General features: G+C 41.0%; 1 protein-coding gene across 5 annotated transcripts in view; it reads left to right on the forward strand.

The window, feature by feature from the left end:
* The window catches only part of BMPR1A (bone morphogenetic protein receptor type 1A), a 186,271-nt gene that overhangs the window by 150,624 nt on the left and 12,977 nt on the right, over positions 1 to 22,670 (forward strand). For all 5 annotated transcript variants that reach the window (XM_036355988.1, XM_036355987.1, XM_036355985.1 and 2 more), the window contains 4 exons: positions 2,352 to 2,454; positions 3,125 to 3,221; positions 3,386 to 3,485; positions 16,045 to 16,189. In XM_036355988.1, the coding sequence (XP_036211881.1) occupies positions 2,352 to 2,454; positions 3,125 to 3,221; positions 3,386 to 3,485; positions 16,045 to 16,189 (445 nt within the window). The remainder of the gene's footprint in view (positions 1 to 2,351; positions 2,455 to 3,124; positions 3,222 to 3,385; positions 3,486 to 16,044; positions 16,190 to 22,670) is intronic.

The raw sequence follows: 22,670 nt of genomic DNA on the forward strand, positions 1-22,670 counted from the left end.
CCTTTTGCAAGTCTCTTTCCTGTTGCCTCCTCAGGGCTGTTCTATTGATGAATTTGTTGAGTAAGAATGAACCTATAGAGAATTTTTATAAGAGTGTATTTGAGCCCAACAAATGACATGTTGGGAAACAAGATCTCAAATGCTCCGTGATGGTTACTTTCTTAGAGTAACATTGTAATATAGCTTTTTAAACGAGATAAGAAGAATGTGATTTTTATTTAACCTTTTGAGCTTATTTAATGATCTTTTTATCATAAAATTGATTCTCATAGAAAACATTGAGATTATAAAAAAACAATAACAAACAAACAGAAAACAAAACACATGAAAATTCCACCAAAACCTTGTAATTCTAAATTGGCTGAAATATTTTACAGATATGTAAGAATGATATTGTGGGTGTTAAGCCAACTCCCTAAACCAATCTGATTTATGTAGGCATTTTCGTTTTCCTGCTTAGTTTTATGTTAGCTATTCAGCACACTATACATGACCACGTAATTCTCTTCCTACATTCGAAGAATTGTTTCACTAGCCAAAAAAGAATTCCCTTAAACAACTCAATCTAGTCAATTAATTGTCTCCTTTTTATGTCTTATTTTGTACTCTTCTGATAATTGGCTGCTCTTTGAATGTGACCAGATATAAAGCATAAATGTTTACAGTAAAATCTTGAAATTATATGATGGTTCTTCACATCATAAATTTATTGTTTGTCCTTTGGTGGTGGTTGACTTTATTGTGACAGGCTGGGTGACCTGTGTCATAGGGGATTGCTCTCCACTATGTTACCACATGGCTTCTTGCCAGACTTCTTGTCCGTAGTGCCTGCCTAATGGTATTTGTTAGTGGCTGAGTAACCCAGAGTGAAACCAAGTCATTGATTTTATCAGAATTTCATCCCTCAGTTCACATTTTCTCCTTACAGAAAATGAAAATTCTGCAAGATTCTTTTATATGTTATTGTTAATCCTCTCCCAGAGATATTTTTTCCATTGATTTGTAGAGAGAGTGGAACGGAAGAGGAGAGACACAGAGAGAGAAACATCAATGTGAGAGACACATAGGTTGGTTGCTTCCCGCACACACCCCAATGGGCCGGGGATTGAGCCTGCAACCGAGTTATGAGAATGAATCCCGTGACCCTTTAGTCTGAAGTCCAATGCTCTAACCAGTGAGCCAAACCAGCTAGGATTCTGCAAGATTATTTTATTTATTTTTTAAAATATATTTTACTGATTTCAGAGAGGAAAGGAGAGGGAGAGAGATAGAAGCATCAATGATGAGAGAGAATAATTGATTGGCTGTATTCTGCACACCCTTCCCCCCAATGGGGATTGAGCCTGCAATCTGGGCATATGCCCTCACCAGAAATTGAACCATGACCTCCTGGTTCATAGGTCGACACTCAACCACTGAGCCACGCCAGCCGGGCGTCTGCAAGATTCTTTTAAGTAGAAGCAATACACTTCCTGATAGGGACAATAAGTATAGGAGCACACAAAAAGCTTTTAGTGTTTTTTTTCTATCCATTAAAGTGTAAATGAACATATTAGGGCTCCAACATATATTATTAAAATGATAAATTTTATTAAAGACAAATACATTTATGTAAATTTCTTAAAAACTCAGCTATTCAAAAGTGCTCCCTTTTTTTTTTTAAATCATCACTAGAAGATATTTTTCCATTGCTTTTCAGAGAGTGGAAGGGGGAGAGGAAGGAAGGGAAAGAGAGAGAGACAGAAATAGAGACATCGATGTGAGAGAGACACATCAACTGGTTGCCTCCTGCATGCGCCCCATTGGGGCAGGAAGTGAACCTGAAACTCAGGTATATGCCCTTGACCGGAAATTGAACCCGCAACCCTGAGCCATACCAGTCAGGGCAAAAGTTCTCCCTTTTTTATGTTCAGTAAAACGTGCCTCTTATTGTTTGTGTACAGTATGTGAACGTTGGAAAATTTTATGGGTTAAAAAAAGTTATTTTTAAGTATATTTTAAAAAATTATGATGGTTTATCAAATTTTACAGATCAGCTCTCTGTACTCACTCACATCACTGATTAGCAAAGAGAAGTTCCATAATGATTCCTATGTGGAGCACTTGTTTAAAAAGTGCACCTTTTCTACTTGACATAGGGCTATTGGACCTTTAAGTTTTAGTTCAGATGCGATAACTTTCATTTGCCTTAAAGCCCTTGTGATTTGCCAGTAAATCCCAACAAGGTACTCAAGGCTGTCAGTAGCTGGTCACATTCAAGCACATATTCATTAGTACTTGCTGATGCTAAGTTATGTTTTGGGGGTTTTTTCCGTTTCTTAGAGGGGTTTTTTGTTTGTTTTTTCTTTCAGAACTAATGGGCATTGCTTTGCCATCATAGAAGAAGATGACCAGGGAGAAACCACATTAGCTTCAGGATGTATGAAATATGAAGGATCTGATTTTCAGTGCAAGGTAAGATCTCATTTGGGGCCCGTGAAATAAAGAAGGGAGGGGCCCATAGAAAGTACCAACTCCCTCAGAGAGGTGCCGTCTGCACAGTGCTTTATGTTCTTTAAGCAGATATGTTTGGGAAGCTTAGCTCTTGCTGCAAGTGACATGATTGTGGTAATTGAGGTTCCCAAGAACTTAAAAAAGTTTTAAATCATCCTCTTTCTAAATGAGGCTGCAAAAAAATGACACTGTCACACTTATTTGTGGATTAAAAAATTGAAAAGACTGAAAGGTGATGGGCACTAAACTTTGTATCACTCTGAGACAACTTAGAAACGGTAAGTCCTAGTGAGGAGATCTCAGTGGAGTATTTTAACAGCAGCAGCGAGGGGGCCAATTAATGATTCTCTCTCATCGTTGATGTTTCTATCTCTTTCTCCCTCTTCCTTCCTCTCCGAAATCAATAAAAATGTATTTTAAAAATAAAAATAAAAACCATTTTATAGTCTTCACTACTATAAACTATTTCAGCACAAATTCTAATTTTTAACGATTTTTTTTTTTGCATATAAAATGTTCAGGTGCTTTTCACTCACTGAATTAGAAGTTATATTTTAATGAATATTTAATATTTTTCATTCTCAACTTAGTATATCAAATAATTTCTAATTTATCATTATTCTTCCTCTAGGATTCACCAAAAGCCCAGCTTCGCCGGACAATAGAATGTTGTCGGACCAATTTATGTAACCAGTATTTACAACCTACACTGCCCCCTGTTGTTATAGGTAAGTTAGTAAAAAAAAGCAGGATTACAATTTTCAGTAAAATATTTTCTCTGCTTTTAACAATATGCAAATTTTCTAAAATTTAACACTACAAGTGATTTTTTCTTTTAATAAGATGTGAGAAAAAGACAATGTGTTTATTCATTGTTTGCTTTCACTGGCAGGTCCGTTTCTGGATGGCAGCATTCGATGGCTGGTGGTGCTCATTTCTATGGCTATCTGCATAATTGCTATGATCATCTTCTCCAGCTGCTTTTGTTACAAGTAAGATGATAATTATTTTGATGCAAAATATTTTGTTGAATAGTAGGTATAAATAGTTGTTCTTAAAGCCAGTGGGCAGAAATCGTCAATTGCTAACTGTAATTTAGAAGCCATTCCTTGTCTTCTGTTTGTCTCCTTAAATTAACTGTATTATACATTTCTTTTTTGTCGTTGTTAATCCTTACCAGAGGGCTTTCCAGAGAGAGTGGAAGTGAGAGAGGAGAGACAGAGAGAGAGAAACATCAATGTGAGAGAATCTCATCGATTGGTTGCCTCCAGCACACACTCCGAATGAGGCCAGGGATCAAGCCCACAACCAAGGTAGGTGCCCTTGACCTGAATTGAACCCGAGACCCTCAGTCCACGGGCCAGTGCTGTATCCACTGAGCCAGAGCACTTTTTTTAAGGTAAAAGAGGATCTCACTACCAATCATTTAATTAGACATAACTTTATACTTGTTATGTTCATGAGTAGTTATGATTTTCTTATTTATGGAATATTCAACTTTCTTATATCTGAATGTTTAAACCCAGTTCCACGAAACCAGTGATATTATTCTTTAGTTATTTGGGGCTTAAGAATTGTTTTACTCAGTCATGATTTCAGAAGAAGTTGTTAGAAGAGTAATAACAGGAAGGCACGAACTTCAAAAATGAAACATTATCTTACTGACATAAATTCAGAGGGGTTAGTGGAACAGGTTATTAAACCCATAAATAGATACAACTATATAAGGAAATTTAGTATAAAGGCAGCATTTCGGATCTTTAAGAAAAAGATGGATTAATAAGTAGACTTAGGAGTAGGTAGCTATATTGGGGGGAAAGTAAAGTTGAATCAATTCCCTACATGGAAATAAATTTTAATTAGATTGGAGCTAGATATATACAAATGAAATGATTAAAGTAAGAGGACAAACCATGGAGGAATTTTAAAAAATAATCTGAGAGGTTGAAGACCTTTGTGAGTCTGACACAAAATGTAGAAACAAACAATAAAATCCTTAGGCCACGGCAGGGGAGCTCAGTTGGTTAGAGCATCGTCCAGTCTCAATACACCAAGGTTGGGGCACATACAAAAATCAACCAATGAATGCACAAATAAGTGGAACAACAAATCGATGTCTCTCTCTCTCCCTCCCTCTCTCCCCCTCCCTTGCCTTTCCTCTCTCTGTAATAGCAGTAAATTTTAAAAAAATTTAAGCCCTTAAAATTAAAAAAGAAAATATTGATGGTGTCAACTACCCAAAAATAAAACTTTATTATGTGGCAGAAATCACCATAAACAATCAGAAGACGACTATCAGTGAAAAACATTGGCAACTCATATTTCAAAGAATGGATTTCTCAAATATAAAGAACTTATATAAGTCAGAAAGAAAAAACATCTAGCAAGTCCTTGGGAAAATAGGCCACAAAGATGAACATATGATTTATCCAAAAAGAAATACATGTGGCTCTTAAAATTAAAAGATGACTGAAGAATGCCCATAATATGAAAAATATAAATTAAAATCATACTGAGATTGTTTTTCACCTATTATACTGGCAAGGATTTAAACGTTTGCTAGTCGGTCTTTGAGGTAAGAGGCAGCTTGGGCCTACTACTTACTTACTTTTGCTCCCCTGACCCAACAGCAATAGCTTTTAACTTCTTTGTCCAACTAGTACAAGGAGCACGGGAAGTAACAGCAAAATCTTTGGGACCTATGAAACATGTGGATGAATAGTGACTGCAGACATAAAATATTGTAATCCCAGGCTAGAAATTGATAGCCAGGAAGCAGCCAGTTTATACTATAGAATTCCCCAAGAAGCTCAGGAATTGGTAGTCCCAATTACCTGGAAGTGAAGCAGAGTGGTAGTAAAACCAAGAAAATTACTTAAAAGTCATTTTAGAAAGTCAGAGGCTGTGTTGGCTGTCTAATACTGCATGAAGAAATCACTCCTAGCCCTAGCTGATTTGACTCAGTAGATAGAGCATCAAACCATGGACTGAAGAGTCCTGGGTTCATTTCTGGTTAAGGCATACATATAACCTCCGTTGCAGACTCGATCCCGGCCCTGGTTGGGGTGTGTGCAGGAGGCAACCAATGAATGTCTCTCTCACATCGATGTTTTTCTGTCTGTCTCTCTCTCAGTCTCTCCCCCTCCCTTCCACTCTCTAAGAATCAATGGAAAAATATCCTCCCATGAGGATCAACAACAAAAGCAATCACTCCTAAACTTGTTGGCTCAAAACAGCAGTTATTATCCCTCACTGTTTCTGTGGGTCAGGAATAGAGTGACTTGTCTGGTTGGTTCAGGATCCCACCTGAAGGTTGGGCTGGAGCTGGTAGAGCACCTCCCAAGGTGGCTTACTTCCAAGGCACAGAAGTTGGCAGGCTGCCGGGGTCCAACCCCAGCAGGTCCAGGGGTTCCCAGAGGCGTAGACGGAGTCGGCGAAGAAGGAAGGACACGGAGACAGTGTTCAGTTGATCAGCAGCCTAGCCAGGATCTCCAGCCAAGTTCTGGTCTGGATCTCCAGAGAGGTTCTGCTGTTTATTGTCTTGTTACATCCGTATTTATACCAGTTGATTTTAATCCTGTCAATTTCTATTACAAAGGTTAGGGCATTTCTTATCTCCATTCCAGGGAGTAAAGATTATGTAGCTTAAGCATGATTGTTTGTAGTTAAAGTGATTAACTACCCGCCTGGCACTTAGTTAAGGAGTTTCATCCCCTCCCTAACTTCAGGGAAAAATCCCTACCTGGGAAAACAACCTTTCTCGGAGAGGTGACCTTGGTTAAAACACACAGCGCTAAGGGGAGCAAACATATTAAGAACAGTATGCTATATACGCCAGGTCCCTTGAAACATATGCTGTGCAGATGTTTCTATCCTGCAGCGACTGTGTCAAGCAGCAAGGATGGACCGGCTTCCAGCAGCAGGCGACCTTGTTCCTCTCTGGGAGCCTCTGCATAGAACTGCATGAGTCCTCGCAGCTGCCTCAGAGGCCTGCCTCCCTGCAGAGGGAGTGACCTGAGACCTTGGAGGAAGGCAGGGCTGTTCTGATACAGACCAGCGATTTTCCACGGGGCACAGCAAGAATGTTTACGCAGTACCTGACCATTTAGTCAGGCAAGGACCTCTTTTCTCTTAAGTTGTCAAATTGGAAATTGACAGCAGCCAACACAGCAATAGCCATTTGGTGTGAATGAATCAGACTTATTGTTCCGAGCCAGCTCAGTCAAGGGTTCGAAAGCCTGAGTGAGGGTGGCAAATGGATGAAGAAATGACAAAGAGAATAAGCTGGGTCTAGGTCAGTGATGGTGAACCTATGACGCGTGTCAGAGGTGACACGCAAACTCATTTTTTTGGTTGATTTTTCTTTGTTAAATGGCATTTAAATATATAAAATAAATATCAAAAATAGAAGTCTTTGTTTTACTATGGTTGCAAATATCAAAAAATTTCTATATGTGACACGGCACCAGAGTTAAGTTAGGGTTTTTCAAAATGCTGACACGCCGAGCTCAAAAGGTTGGCCATCACTGGTCTAGGTGGATCTTCGTGTGCTTGGCTGAGGCCACAGTGAGAGATCCAGAGGCAAGCTGAGCCTTTATTTTATAGCCAGAGGTAAACAAGGAAGTGGTCACCATGGTTACAATGTTCTTGTAAGTTTCACTTGTTTTGGAAGCCCATTAGCTTCCCAGATAAGATCTAAGGAGCATTATAAGGTCAAGCCTAATTATGCTAAGAGGACTGTGCCCTCTAAACTGGGACTTGTTTGTGGCTTTGCTAACAGGTCGGTCAAAGGCTTAACCCTATTGCCACGCCCTACAACTTATATCAAATTTTTTTTTCAGATCAGCAAAAAATGTAACATTTTTTGGTGTGCCACAGAATTTTAGTAATTAGTTTATGCACCATGAGATGGAAACGGTTGGAAATCGCTGGTCTTAACGCAGAAGTCCATCCTCACTTCTGCCATGTCCTGCTGGTCCCTGGGCCAGGCCTGTGCACTGTGGAGGGAGGTCAGCATGGCATGCGTCCCGGGTGAGGATCTTCACAGGCCTCAGACATCGAGCTCCCTGCTCCTATTCTGAATAACTCGTGACTTCCCCTACCATCTCCCCAACAGAAGGCTAGAAGTGTATTCTCCGAAAGAACAAAAGTAAGATTCTCAACTGTGGAACCCTGCTATGGAGGGTGAGGTATTATAGTGAAAACACAGAGGTCACGTGAACATTTTGTACTGATTAGTGGGCCCTCAACCCTCCCAGAACTCCATCACCAGGCTTGTACCCGCAAGACAACACATGGGAAGATTCTTCTCAGGGAAATCCATGTAGCCCAGGAGAAAACCTAGCCATGCTGACATGAGCGTCCCATGAAGTGGCCCGGGCAGATGACCGTCCAGGGAGGCCTGTGGTCAGTGAGGCCCTCACACTAAGCTGCCCCTTGGGCAGTGAAGGACTTTGGTCCCTGAGAAGCAGGGAACAAGCGAGGTGAGTGATGGTTGCCCAGCATCCGGCATGAGAGCTCTGGCTGTAGGACACAGGAGAAGCCCTAGCAGCCCTGCAGTCTGGATGGAGGGATAGCGGAGAGGTGGGTAGCACAGCTTGGAGCTCACAGCACAGAGCTGGAGAGGAGAGCCTTGCAGAGAGGCTGGAGACCCGCAGAAGGTTCCTGTGAAGTATGCAGCCGAGTCTTGATCAGCGAGTACGGATGAGGAAACGATGCAAGGCTGGATATCGGGTCTGTCCCACCAGCTCTGAGGCTTGAAAGCCCACCGTTCCCCAGGCACTGGTTCAATCCTGAGAGGGTCTGGCCTCAGTATTGGGGAGTATGTAGACCTACACTGAACATGGCTCTGGTCCTACCTCAGAAACAAGACCCCAAAGGATCGGGCCTTTTTCAGGTAGCTGCGTTTCAAATGAAGCCCAAGAGCATGTGCACAGTTACAGAAATGGCCAGCACCCCACAAGTAAAACCAGTATCTGCTACTCAGTCAAAGATGGCCAGCCATGCAAAAAGCGGGGAATACAACCTAGAATGAGAGGACATTAGCAGTCAGTACCACTGACCCAAAGTTTAGGATTAGCAGACAAGGGCATTAAAACAGTTATTATAATTGCATTTAGAGACATAAAAGATATTTAAAAAGATCCAACTCAAACTTTAGGAAATGAACTCTATTATAGTACCTGAGATGAATTGTATACTGGGTGAGATTAATGGCAATGAGCATGAAGACAACAATAGATATTAACAAACATTTAAAAAGAACTCCAGCCCTGACCTGTGTGGCTCAGTGGATAGAGCTTTGGCCCACAGACAGAAGGGTCCCAGGATCGATTCCAGTCAAAGGCACGTACCTCAGTCGCAGGCTCGATCCCTGGCCCTGGTCAGGCTATGTGCGGGAGACAAACAATCCATGTGTGTCTCTCACATCGATGTTTCTCTGTGTGTTTGTCCCCCTCCCTTATACTCTCTCTAAAAATCAATGGAAAAATATTATTGGGTGAGTATTAAGAACAACAACAAAACTTAAAAAACTAAGTACTATTAAGCTGTGGTACTTCAAACCAGCATGTGTGTGTGTGTGTTGTGTGTGTGTGCACAACACACACACAACACACACACACACACACACACACACACACACACTGATCCTTTAGGTTCCCTTTATAGTTTTAAACTATTACAGAGAATCTAATGACTGCTCTGTGTGTTTAACTTTTGAATTTTATGTACTAGATTTATTTGCTTGAAGACCAGTTATTGAGTAGAGATTAGTAATTTAATGAATCATTTACATTTAGCTCAATTTTAACAAGACACAAATTTGTATCTATAGCAAGCCATAAAAGATTAAAGTTAAAGAGGGGTATATATTACTACATGTTGAGATTACTCGTTTATATATTTCATTAATATTTTCACTTTTTTTCTGATGACTCTTGTTCCAATCCAGAAAAATTTGCAAATTTATTCTTCTTGAATCTGACTTACATTCATGATAATATAGTCCTCAAAATCAGTACCTTTTCCAGAAACTCCTCTCTAGCTGTCACCTCTTTTCATTCTGGAGTAGCTCTCATTTCTGTTCCATCTGGCAGCTCTTTGTACTTTCCTCTGACGTGGAATTCCTATCATTTTTGTAAGCAATTTCTTTTACCTTAAAAAACTGGGTAGAGCCCATGATCCACACCTAAAGCATTTACTACGTCCACCTAACATTTTTTCATTTGCTTACTTGTTTATAATCATTTGCCTAAAGTCTGCCTTTCCCATTGTACAGGAACCTCAGTGATAGCAGAGGTTAACTTGTTCATTGACAGTGATGATGGCTAGCTGATAAATGACCACTTTTCTGTTTAAGTATTAAGAATGAACGTAGTGGCCCTGGCCTGTGTGGCTCATTTGAAGTGATAATAAATACTTGAAGTGGTTGAGTGTCAACCCATGCACCCAGATGTCGCCGGTTCAATTCCCAATCATGGCACATGCCCGGGTTGCAGGCTCGATTTCCAATGTGGGGTGTGCAGGAAGCAGCCAGTCAATGATTCTCTCTCATCTTTGATGTTTCTATCTCTCTGCCTCTCCTTTCCTCTCAAATCAATAAAAATATATTTAAAAAATAATAATGAACATGATGAATTTGTGTGTCTCTATCTTTGGCACACAGTAGATACTCATTAAGTTTTGTTGATCATCATCAACCTCCCCTTGACCCAGAATGTGTGCTTAACAGCAGTATCACAGATTAATTTATCAGATACAAAGTCCACTTCCAGCTTTATAATAGGCCCAACATGCTCACTGCCATTAGAGGATATCTCAGTCCCACTCAGTTCAGTATGAAAAATGCATTATTTTGAAACTACAGTAATTGCAAAAAATCTTTCTAAGTAATGTTCCATATAATAAAAAGGATGATAAACATTTATTGTGTACCTAAAAAAGAAGCTGCAAATCAGCTTTAAAGTGATAAAAATTAAGAAAAAAGACCTTTATATTCGTGTTCATTTTTATCATTTTCAGCATCCTCCATTTATTTGTTTCGTTCCAAGTTTTAGGTCCAAGTTTTCATTTGATGTGCTCCTTCTGTCTGAAGAACTTCCTCTTAATTTCCTGCATGTAGGTCTGCTGGCCACTGGAATTCCTTATCTTCTGGTTTACATGGTTTCTTTCATAATTCTCATCTTTGGTTCACTGTATGTAATTTTTTTCATGGTTTCTTCTAAGGTTTTTTCCTTCTCTTTGGTTTTAAACAAGTTGACTACAATATATTAAGGATATGTGTGTTTCTTTTTTGGTATTTACTGTCATTTGAGACTCACTGAGCTTATTGAATGTATGGCTTGATGTCTTTCATTATTTTGCAAAATTGCTATCTATTATCACTTCAAATACTTTGTTCCTTTAGCTGTCTCTTCTTTTGAGACTCTGGTTACACATATTTTAGATTACTTGATATTATCCCACAGCTCTTTTATTCTGTATTGAGTTTTTCTCATTCTTATTCCTCTTTGGGGTTTTTTTATTTCAGGTAATTCCTGTTCTGTTTTCAAGTTAGCTAGTTTTTATTTTCCTCAACTGTGTCCATTCTCTGACGAGTCTGTCACAGGAATTCTTCATCTTTGACATTATGTTTTATTTCTAGCCATTCCATTTGACTCTACCCATTTCTCTGCTGAAAATTCCCATCTTTTGAAAAGGCTTGTCCCCTTTTTCTGCTAGGTGCTTTGCCATTTTAATTGTGGTTATTTTAAGGAACCTGTTCAATGTGAGTCATCTCAGGCTGGTCCTATTTATTGATGGCCTTGCCTCCCGACAGTGGTCTGCTTTTCCTTGCTTCATAACTTTTGATTGAATGTTGTACATCATGTTTAGAATAATAGACTGAGATGTAAAATACACACACACCTAAAAACGGGCATGCCTATTCTCTTGACATGAGTGTTTTGGGTTGTGAGTCAGTTGGTTAAGAGGTGAATAGGCCTTGGGCTTTGTCTAATGTTTGGGCCCGTGCCTTCAGTGCATCACAGGTTTCACACGCCCTTGGGGCAGACGGTCTGATGTTATGTTCTGCTTGGGGCTGGGGTTTGGGTGCAGGGGCTTTTCTCTGTTTCCGCTAACCCACTCTGCCTTTGCTGCACACCTGCCCACAGCAAGGCTCTCTCTCATCCTTTGGCTCTCTCTCAGAGTCGCCTGCTGTTCCTCATGGTGTGGGGCACGGGTGGAAAGGGGCGGAGGGAATGCCTGGTCCTCCGGGCAGGCTTCTGTGTTGCTAGACCTTAAGGAGATGTTCTTAGAGTTCTGACCTTTCCTCAGCATCAGTGGCTCTTTGTCTGGTGGGAGCAGGGAAATGTATCCTACACATTTCCTAGAGGCAGCAGGGTTTGCTTCTACTCTTTCCCAAAATTAGTGAATCTTGGCCTGTGTCCTAAAGGTGGAGTGGGGGGAGGGTTTGCAGGAAAGCAAAAAATAACCATGGTATACAGTGAGATCCATGTGTGGACAGAGTTTACCTAGTCCTCGGTATGGAGACATTGAATGCTAACCTGAACAAGTACTGTGCTTATGACCATTTTTGGGAGGATCTAAGGATAAAAGTATTTCTGTTTGTGGAAGTGCTGAGGGTATTAAATGTTGAGTTAAATCCTCATCTTCTACAGTTTTAAGTCAGTAGTTAAAGCCTAAGACTGAAAAACTGAAAATGTCAGCATAAGCATGTTATTTAGTAACTAGTGGCCTGGTGCACGAAATTCGTGCACATTAAAAGGGAATTAATTAGAGGAAATATTTTAATATTGCTATTTGCCCTCTCTCTATAATAGAAGTGTCAGAGATAAAAGAAAATTAGTAAAATGTATATGAAAATCTCCCTCCTGTTAGAGTCTGGGGCTCAACGCAGGACCTAGAGTCAAGTCCCTGCCCACCACCCGCATGCACTTCCAAAACACAGGAGACCCAGACCTGGCCGGCCCCACCCTAGTCAAGCCACTCCAGGTAGGGGGCGCAGTCTCAGGTCCCCTAGCCCAGCGCTAGGTCAGGGGCACAGCCTCAGGTCCCTCAACCCAGCACCGGGTGGGAGGCACAGCCTCAGGTCCCCCATCAAGCCCCGCCGGGCAGGGGGCGTGGCCTGAGATCCCCCGGCCCGGTGCTGGGGCGTGGGGCACAGCCTGAGGTCCCCCGGCCCGGCGCTGGGGCGTGGGGCGCAGCCTGAGGTCCCCCGGCCCGGTTCTGGGGTGTGGGGCGCAGCCTGAGGTCCCCTGGCCCGGTGCTGGGGTGTGGGGCGCAGCCTGAGGTCTCCCGGCCCGGTTCTGGGGCGTGGGGCGCAACCTGAGGTCTCCCGGCCCGGTATTGGGGCAGGGGGCGCGGCCTGAGGTCCCTCATCCTGGCCAGGCGCCATGCAGCCTCAGGTCCCTGCTCTCTGGTCATGACATTACGGTGTCCAGGCTAATTTGCATATTCCTCTATTATATAGATAGATAATGAGGTAAATGTGAAGCAAATCAGCTTAGAAAAGTTGAAAATGTTTGATTTCCAGAAGTGCAGAATGGATGGGAAAGGATGAGATGAGATGGGTAGGAACTGTTGTTTGGTTACTAAGCCACAGAGAACTGCAGTGAGTCCTCACGTAATGTCCATAGGTTCTGTGACTTGTACGTGAAACAGTATAATTAAATCAGCTTTACCAAAGACTAATTGATATAAAAAAGAGTTAAGTTCCTGTGGCATCTCATCAATGCTACAATGAAACGTTATTTGAGGACCTGCTATATATAACTTAAAAATAGACAAATAGAGAAAGAAATTTGATAAAATTAAAAACAGTGTTCTAAAAGTTTTATAACCAGGGTGTGGATGAGAGTGTGCGGAAATGGGCACTTTCATACAGTGGTGGAGAGATAATAACTGGTGTAGCCTTCAAGTCAGTAGAGCATTCCATCAAAATTCCAAATTCAGTTCTGACTTGTACTGCAGATGTGCCGGAAATGGTTTTCATTTCAGCCGTGTGCGGAGCAAGACTGTTAGGGTGGGCACAGGCCTTTCTTTGTCTTTGCTTATGAGACGCACCTGGCAGTTAACCCCAAGATTGCTAGCTCCTCTAATTCAAACAGCTGAGGGACAAGATAAGCTGTAAACAATCTAAATGTTACCAGTAAGGGAGTGGTTGACAGGCATGTGATGAAATACTATTTAGCCATTAAAGAAAACAGAGGCCATTTATGCATTGCTATGGAATGACCCCTCAGAGAGAAAGCTAAGTGAGAAAGCAGGATGTGGTATACTGCCATTTCTGGAAGGAAAAAGAGCAAGGGGCATGAGCCCCAATGTGTGTGTTTTTGTTTGAGTATCACGTCTCCAGAAGGTCACCTAAGACACTGGAACTAGTTCTAGTTGTCCTTCTCGGAGATGATGGCGGGAGGAAGCTTTCTCACTGTGCACCCTTTTGTGCCTTTTGAATTTTAAACCATTTGAGTCAGTTACCCATATTAAGTTATAAATATAAAATTATAAAAATGGTTAAATATGTTCATATGGTAAATAATTTAATTTGATTTATTCTCAGATTTTTGTTCTGTACTATAAGTTCCAAATGGATTAAAGGACTAGTGAGAGAATCTCAATTTTTAAACCTTGAAAATGTATTTATGACATTAGGGGTTGGGAAGGTTGTCTTAAATAGGACACAAAAGCATATATCAAAAAAGAGGAAAGTTTGATGAATTTAATTTGACAGCATTAAAATTAAAAACTGACATAAAACACCATAAATGGAATGATATGACAATATCAACCGAGAGAAAACTGTTATAACACATAATTATCAAAGATTAAAGAATTATGAATTAATCAGAAAAAAAAAACAGATAAATCACCCCAATTGAATAATGTGCATAAACCATGAATAGGCAGTTCAGTGAAAAACAGAATTCCAGCCTCCCTCATAATCAAACAAAAACAAGTTACTGTTTGTTTCATAGCCCTCTGGCGAAAGCCAGAACTGTGGCAGTTCCTGTTTAGGGTGGAACGTGGGTGGTGGGCTTTGGGAGATGGCACGCTTGGTGGAAGTATAAAGGAGAGCAATTTGGTGGGTGTCAAAACTGAAAGTATGGTATGTGTCCCTTCAAGAAATGTTATGCATCTGCACAAGAGACAGGCCCAGGAATGGTTTTTACAGCCCTGTTTATATTAACAAACTTTTGGAAATAACCAAAATATGGCAGCAGAGTAAGTTGTAGCAAATTCATAAGCGAATTACTAAGTGCCCTTTAAATTATTTCCCTGTCAGAATAGTAATGACTAGACCGTGCATTTCTGACTTGGCCTCTGGGTTTAGATCCTAGCTTCTCCTCTTGGCCAGCTGTGCCACTCAGCAGATGAGCCTGGGAGCCACTGGTCGCTCATTGTAAAATGGGAATGTAGTGCTTACCTCTTAGGAGTTTTGTAAAGATGGAGTCACAGAATAGTGCCTGACACATGGCTTCAAAAAAATGAGCTGTTTTTTTAATAAGTATCAACATGAATAAATATGTAAAACATGAGGGTGGTTTTGTTTTTTCACTCAAAAGCAAGGTATAAATTATTACTACAATAGGCCATGTATGTAAATTTGTATCCAGAGAAACAATGTTGTTTATGAATACATACAGTTATGGTAAAAGTATAACTACATTATTGGAAAGATACGATCACTTCTAGGATAGAACTTGTTAGGAGTACAGGAGGGCAGTGGAGTTACCAGAGAAATGGTTGGAGCTTCAGATATTCCTAATGTTTATTTCTTTTCAATAGATCTAAAATAATTATAGTATTTAATATTTATTAAATGTAAATGGTATACACAGTGTCAAATCTCTACCTTCCTATATGTTTGAAATATTTCATAATTTGAAATTTTAAAAAGAGAAGCCTTCAAAAATATCAGAGTGAATGAAGAGGACTTGTTTGATTTCTTTTCCATACACTTCTTTTTCCTTTTTAAAAAAATGGAAATATATTTATTCATTTTGATACATAAATGAACTAGTATACTTACAAATTCAAATGAAAATATTGTGTAAAGTAGAAAGTTTATATTCCTACATCCCCAGAAGGCAGACATGCCAAATTTCCTGGGCTGAGTCATTCCTTCATGCAGCAGAGGACATCTTTCCCACAGATATCTGCCTTGCCTGGGGGGAAGACAGTTGACCCACCCTATTGGAAAACACCTTGCCCTGAGGCCACTTAAAGAGATTAAAAATAACAATTCGCCTTAGTTAAAACTTGCTATATATCCTTTCTGAACTTTGTAGACATATATATATATCTGTAATTTAAAACTGTGGAGTCACATCGACATGCTATTCTTTTTATTTGGCTTTCCCACTTGTCCCAGCAGCACTCAGGTTAGAATGGCAGAACCACTTCTGGAGGTTCTGTTGGGAGAGGCATGTTATCCTGGGCTAAAGCTAATTTTGATATGATCCTGTCTGAATGAAGGATAATGCTGTTGACAACCTTTAAATTTTATAGTTTTAGGATTTTAATGTAGATTATTTTCTGCTTTTTGAAAAGACATTATTGCAAGAGCATCTCAAGCAGACGCCGTTACAATCGTGACTTGGAGCAGGATGAAGCATTTATCCCCGCGGGAGAGTCCCTGAAAGACCTCATTGACCAGTCGCAGAGCTCTGGCAGCGGCTCCGGGCTGCCTTTGCTGGTAAGACGGGCATCTGTGGAAGCAGAGTCCTCACTGGGTAATGGGGCGTGGTCACAGCAGGGTGATGGGATGTGGTCATGACAGGGTGACAGGATGATGGGCATGGTTACAGTTGGTGCCTGGTCATGACAGGCTTGGGAGCATGACTGAACATGTATTTTCCTTCTTAGTTAGAAAGATGGCTGCAGTAATACGAGATGAAACTAGTCAAAAATAAGAGATATGAAACAAGGAAAATAGGCAAGTAAGGTTAGGAAAGGAAGTGTGGTCATGGAATGGTACATAAGTGCTGGAGTTAGCTTGCAAGCTTTGCTTTAACAGCCATTCTGAAGGCAAATCAGGTGTGTGACTCCTCGACTATTCCAATTCTGAACTCAAAAGTAAGTTTCTCCCACAGACCTTCACAGAGAAGACACTTCCCACAATGCGATACCATATATGAGTAATTATAAGAGGGTTATATGTAAGGAAATACTCAAGGTTAGGGATCAAGAGGACCCTTAAGATAAACACCAGATATTCAGGTAGATATTTGTTTAATTACACTTGTTTAAATACATTTATCTCTCACTTAACTGAACTAAATAATTTCTGTAATTGAATTGGAAAGGTAAAAGTAAAATGGTCTTTATATACAGACAGCATGATTGTGTAAAAAACCTCAAGGATGATACCATAAAGCTAAGACAACCAATAAGTGAGTCCATCAGAATACAAGGTCATTCTACAAAAATTACTGAATTCATGTACACTGGCAAAAAAAAATAATTAGGAATTAAAATTATAAGAGCTGTATCACTAGAAGTAGCATTAAAAAAGTTAAATATTTTGCAAGAAGCTTACCAAAATTATATAAGACTTGTACATTGAAAATTAGAAGACATTGCCAAAACAAATCAACACAGCCCTAAATAAGTGAAGATGTATATCCTGTCTGTGAGTCAGTATTAAGATGTCAGTTTTCCTAAAATTGATGAGCTGACTCTGACATTTAATATGGAAATATAAAGGACCAAAAGAGCCAAAACAACTTTGACAAAGAAGAACAAACAGGATTCACGGCCTGATTTCTGGACTTAGTGTAAAGCCATGTAACCACCATGGTGCTGCATAAAGATAAGGGGTGGGGAGTGTCGGTGAACGGCATGGAGAGCCCGGAAGTGGACATGCACATATGTAACCAACTGATGTGGGTGCCAGAGTAATTCAGTGGGAGAAAGACCGTCTGTGCAACATAGTACAGGAAAAATTTGGCATCTGTTTGCTGTAAAGTGAATCTCAATCTTTACCTTACTCCATACACAAAATTACCTTGAAATGGATCAAAGGCCTAAATGCAAAAGTTGAAGTATAAAACCTTTACAAGAAAATGTTTCAGAAAATCATTGTGACCCTTGACTTGAGCACAGATTTCTTAGGAAATCAAAAGGCATGAAGCAGTTTTCAAGATGATAAATTGGGCTTTCTCAAAATGTAAGACTTGTCTTATTTAGAAGACACTGTTAAGAAAATTAAAAAATAAATCACAAATTTGTGTTGCAGAATATATAAAACACTTTTACAACTCAGTAATAAGACAAACAATTTCATTTTTTTTAATGGACAAAAGAGTTGAATAGACACTTCTCCAGAGAAGATATGAGAATGGCAAATAAGCATATGAAAGGATAGCATCATTGGGGAAACGCAAAGTAGCACAATAAGATGCTACTGCACATCCACAAATATGGCCAAGACTGTGGATGTCAACGGGCAGTCTCAACATTGCTGATTAAAATGCAAAATAGAAATATCCACAGGGATTAAAAATGGCAACAGAACAAAAACCAAGGTGGCGGCATAGGTAAACACTGGAAATTGCTGCCTCTCACAACCACTTCAAAAATACAAATAAAAGACAAAACGGACATCATCCAGAACCACAGGAAGGCTGGCTGAGTGAAAATTCTACAACTAGAAGGAAAGAGAAAAGCACACTGAGACTCAGAGGAGGTGCAGAAGTAAAGTGCAGAGGTACGGAGATGCATGCAGAAAGGGCTGGCAACTGAGGACACAGTTGTCTTTTTCAATCGGGAGGGATTGCTCTGAACTCCAATTCCGGGAGAATCTCTGGGGACCCAGACTCATACAGGGAGAAACTGGACTGTCTGGCATCGGTCGGAACTCAAGGGTGACTTTCCTTCAGAGGTGCTTGCAGCAATTACTGGGGGACACTGAGATGCGGGCCCTCTTAGGGTAGGACTGAGGATCTGCCATAGCTGTTTGTTCCACCCTGTTGATTCCCTGAGACCCCGCCCCACCCAAGCTGTGCACAGAGGCTTTTGCATATGAAAGGCCTGGCCCTTTGCAATCTGAATATTACCTAACAAACTGCAGCTGGGTCAGAGAGACCCAGAACTTCCAAAAAAAGGCCCAAGGCCCCACAGCAGCTTGCATTGCTTCACAGCTGGGCCTCATCTGGGCACCTGCAAATCCCAAACAAAGAAGAGGAATCTGCAGCTTTCTCTGTAGCTCCTGCTGGGTAGCCTCAGGCAGAGGCTAAATTAGCACCTCCTTAGAGATCCAAGAGCCAGTGGTCAGAGTGGGACCGTCCAGATTACAACTCCTCAGATCCATAAGGGACACACTCGGGGCAGACTCAGTGAGCACCAAAGCCCCACTGAAGCAAGTCTTGCACCAGAAGGGTGTCTTCAGCACAGAAGTTCTCCCACTGTAGACACAGCTGATTCTCACAACCAATTGGCCTGGAGGTCAAATCCTCCCAGTGATACCAACTACAATCAAGGCTTAACTACAACAAGACTGTGCACACAGCCCACAAAGGGGTGCACCCAGAGTATCCACCTCAGGTAATTGGGGAGGCTGAACCACTGGGCCCTATAGGACACCTAGCACAGAAAGCCACTCTATCAACACAGGGAAGCATAAAAAATGCGGAGACAAAGAAACAAGTCACAAATGACAGAAATGGAGGAAAGCAAACTACTGGATATAGAGGTCAAACCAATCTTATAAGGTTTTTCAAGAATTTTCTAGAAATCGCCGATAAATTTAGTGAGACCCTCGAGGATATGAACAAGGACCAACTAGAAATTAAGCATACACTGACTGAAATAAAGATTATACAGAGATCCAACAGCAGACTAGAGGATTGCAAGAATCAAGTCAAAGATTTGAAATACGAAGAAGCAAATATCACCCAACCGGAAAAACAAAAAGAAGAATCCAACACATGAAGATAGTGTAAGGAGCCTCTGGGACAACTTCAAGCATACCAACATCCAAATTATGGGGGTGCCAGAAGAAGAGAGAGAGCAAGATATTGAAAACCTATTTGAAGAAACAATGACAGAAAACTTCCACTACCTGGTGAAAGAAATAGACTTACAAGTCCAGGAAGCGCAGAGAACCCCAAACAAAATGCCAAGAGCAAAAGACAAAGAGAGACTCTTAAAAGCAGCAAGAGACAAAAAGTCAGTTACCTACAAGGGAATACCCATACAACTGTCAGCTGATTTCTCAACAGAAACTATGCAGGCCAGAAGGGAGTGGCAAGAAATATTCAAAGTGATGAATAGCAAGAACCTACAACCTAGATTACTTTACCCAGCAAAGCTATCATTCAGAATTGAAGGTCAGATAAAGAGCTTCACAGATAAGGAAAAGGTAAAGGAGTTCATCACCACCAAACCAATATTATATGAAATGCTGAAAGGTATCCTTTAAGAAGAGGAAGAAGAAGGAAAAGGTAAAGATACAAATTATGAACAACAAATACACATCTATCAACAAGTGAATCTAAAAATCAAGTGAATAAATAATCTGATGAACAGAATGAACTGGTGATTATAATAGAATCAGGGGCATAGAAAGGGAGTGGACTGACTATTCTCAGGAGTGGGGGGAAGGGGTGTGGGGGGTGCGGGAAGAGACTGGACAAAAATCGTACACCTATGGATGAGGACAGTGGGGGGGAGTGGCAAGGGCAGAGGGTGGGGTGGGAACTGGGTGGAGGGGAGCTATGGGGGGGGGAGAGGAACAACTGTAATAATCTGAACAATAAAGATTTAATTTTTTAAAAAATGGCAACAGAATAGGAGGATGCTACACGGACATTCTCCCAGGGACAAGCTGGAATTACAACTGAAATATGGAAAGGCTTCCTGAATAATTAATGGAAAACTCGCAGGAGAGAACCCTGATACCCAAGGACCGAAAGTGGAGACGCATAGAGACTGGTAGAAGGGGCAGAGGCGAGAAAGGGCTGGCTGGGCACCCACAGTCGGCAACTGAAGTCCCGGAGAGATATCTCAGTTGTGGGGAGTTGCCACTGAGAACTCTGGGATCTAACCCCCAAGCTAGGCTCCCCTGCAGAGAACACCAGAACTGAGAAGGGTACCCAAGTGACATCTCTCTGTGAAAAGCAGTGGGGTGCTGTCTGCCAGGGTGTGGCAGCTGAAAGTTCAGGAACCCTTTTAAAGGGCCAATGCACAAAAATTCCCTGTGGAGCCACCCATCTTGTACTCTGGCAGAGGCAGGGTGAAGTGGACTGCAGCTGTGAGAGCAGAACCCAGGACTGGGGACTTGGGGGATAGAGCTCAGAAGGCAGACACCCCAAGTTTCCTGTGCTGAGTCATTCCTTCATGCAGCAGAGGACATCTTTCCCACAGAGACATCTGCCTTGCCTGGGGGGAAGACAGTTGCCCCACCCTATTGGAAAACACCTTGCCCTGAGGCCACTTAAAGAGATTAAAAATAACAATTTGTCTCCAGGCAGAAACAACTGCCCCACCCTGTTGAAAAAAAAACTCTTGCCACACCTGAGGACGATTGCCTGGGGCAATTCAAGTCGGAATCCTATTAGTCTGTAGACAGAGGCTGTCTCTGGAAGCTTTGAGTCTTTGCCTAATCCAATTAGTCAGAAACAGCCTTTAATACTGTCCTGCACTAGAGATTGAGAGGTGTAGAGGATCTACCTAATACATAGTCACAAACCCAAACAGAGAACCAGAATGAAGAAACAAAGAAACAATCCCCAAATGAAAGAACTAGTGAATTCTCTAGAACAGTGGTTCTCAACCTTCTGGCCCTTTAAATACAGTTCCTCATGATGTGACCCAACCATAAAATTATTTTCGTTGCTACTTCATAACTGTAATGTTGCTGCTGTTATGAATCATAATGTAAATATCTGATATGCAGGATGGTCTTAGGCGACCCCTGTGAAAGGGTTGTTCGACCGCCAAAGGGGTCACGACCCACAGGTTGAGAATCTCTGCTCTAGAAGAAGAGATAAATGAAGCAGAGATAAGAAATTTATCTGAAACAGAGTTCAGAGTAATGATGTTAAAAATGCTCAACAGTATGAAAAAGATGTAACTATGAAAAAAGAACAGTCTGAGATAAAGAATGACATAACACAAATAAACACATTGGAAGGAATATACAGCAGATTAGGGGAAGCTGAGGATCGAATCAGCGAATTAGAAGACATAGTTGAAAATATCACTCAATTAGAGAACCAAAAGAAAAAAAAATTAATAAACAGGCGGACAGCTTAATGGAGCTGTGGGACAATGTGAAACATAACAATATTAGAATAGTAGGTATGCCAGAAAAGGGAGAAAGGAATAGAGAAGGTGTTTGATGAAATAATGGTAGAAAACTTCCCTAACCTGGTAAAGGAAAAAGTCACACAAGTTCAGGAGGCACAGAGAACCCCAAACAAGAGGAACCCAAACAGATCCACGCCCGGACACATCATAATTAAAATGCCAAAAATTAAAGACAGAGAATCTTAAAGGCAGCAAGAGAAAAGCAAACTGTTACCTACAAAGGAGTTCCCATAAGGCTGACACCTGATTTCCCATCAGAAACTCTACAAGCCAGAAGGGAATGGCATGAAGTACTCAAGATAATGGAAAGCAAGGATCTGAGACCAAGATTACTATCATTCAAAATAGATGGTCAAATAAAGAGCTTCCCAGACCAAAAAAAAAAAAAAGGCTAAAGGAATTCATCACCACCAAGCCAGCATTACAAGAAATGCTAAAGGGATTGTCAAGAAGAAGAAACAGCCAAACCGGTTTGGCTCAGTGGATAGAGCGTTGGCCTGCGGACTGAAGGGTCCCAGGTTCGATTCCGGTCAAGGGCATGTACCTTGGTTGCGGGCACCTCCCCAGTAGGGGGCGTGCAGGAGGCAGCTGATCGATCTCTCTCATCGATGTTTCTAACTCTCTATCCCTCTCCCTTCTTCTCTGTAAAAAAGTCAATAAAAAATATATTTAAAAAAAAAAAAAGAAACAGAGAAACCTAGCCATACAGAACTAAAATGGATATAAATAAGTACCTCTCAATAATAACTCTAAATGTAAATGGATTAAATACTCTAATCAAAAGTTGTAGGGTAGCTGAATGGATACAAAAACATGACCAACTATATGCTGTCTACAAGAGACCCACCTCAAAACACAGGACACAC

This window comes from Myotis myotis, unplaced genomic scaffold (assembly GCF_014108235.1).
Source record: "Myotis myotis isolate mMyoMyo1 unplaced genomic scaffold, mMyoMyo1.p scaffold_m19_p_24, whole genome shotgun sequence".
NCBI classification, from domain to species: Eukaryota; Metazoa; Chordata; class Mammalia; order Chiroptera; family Vespertilionidae; genus Myotis; species Myotis myotis.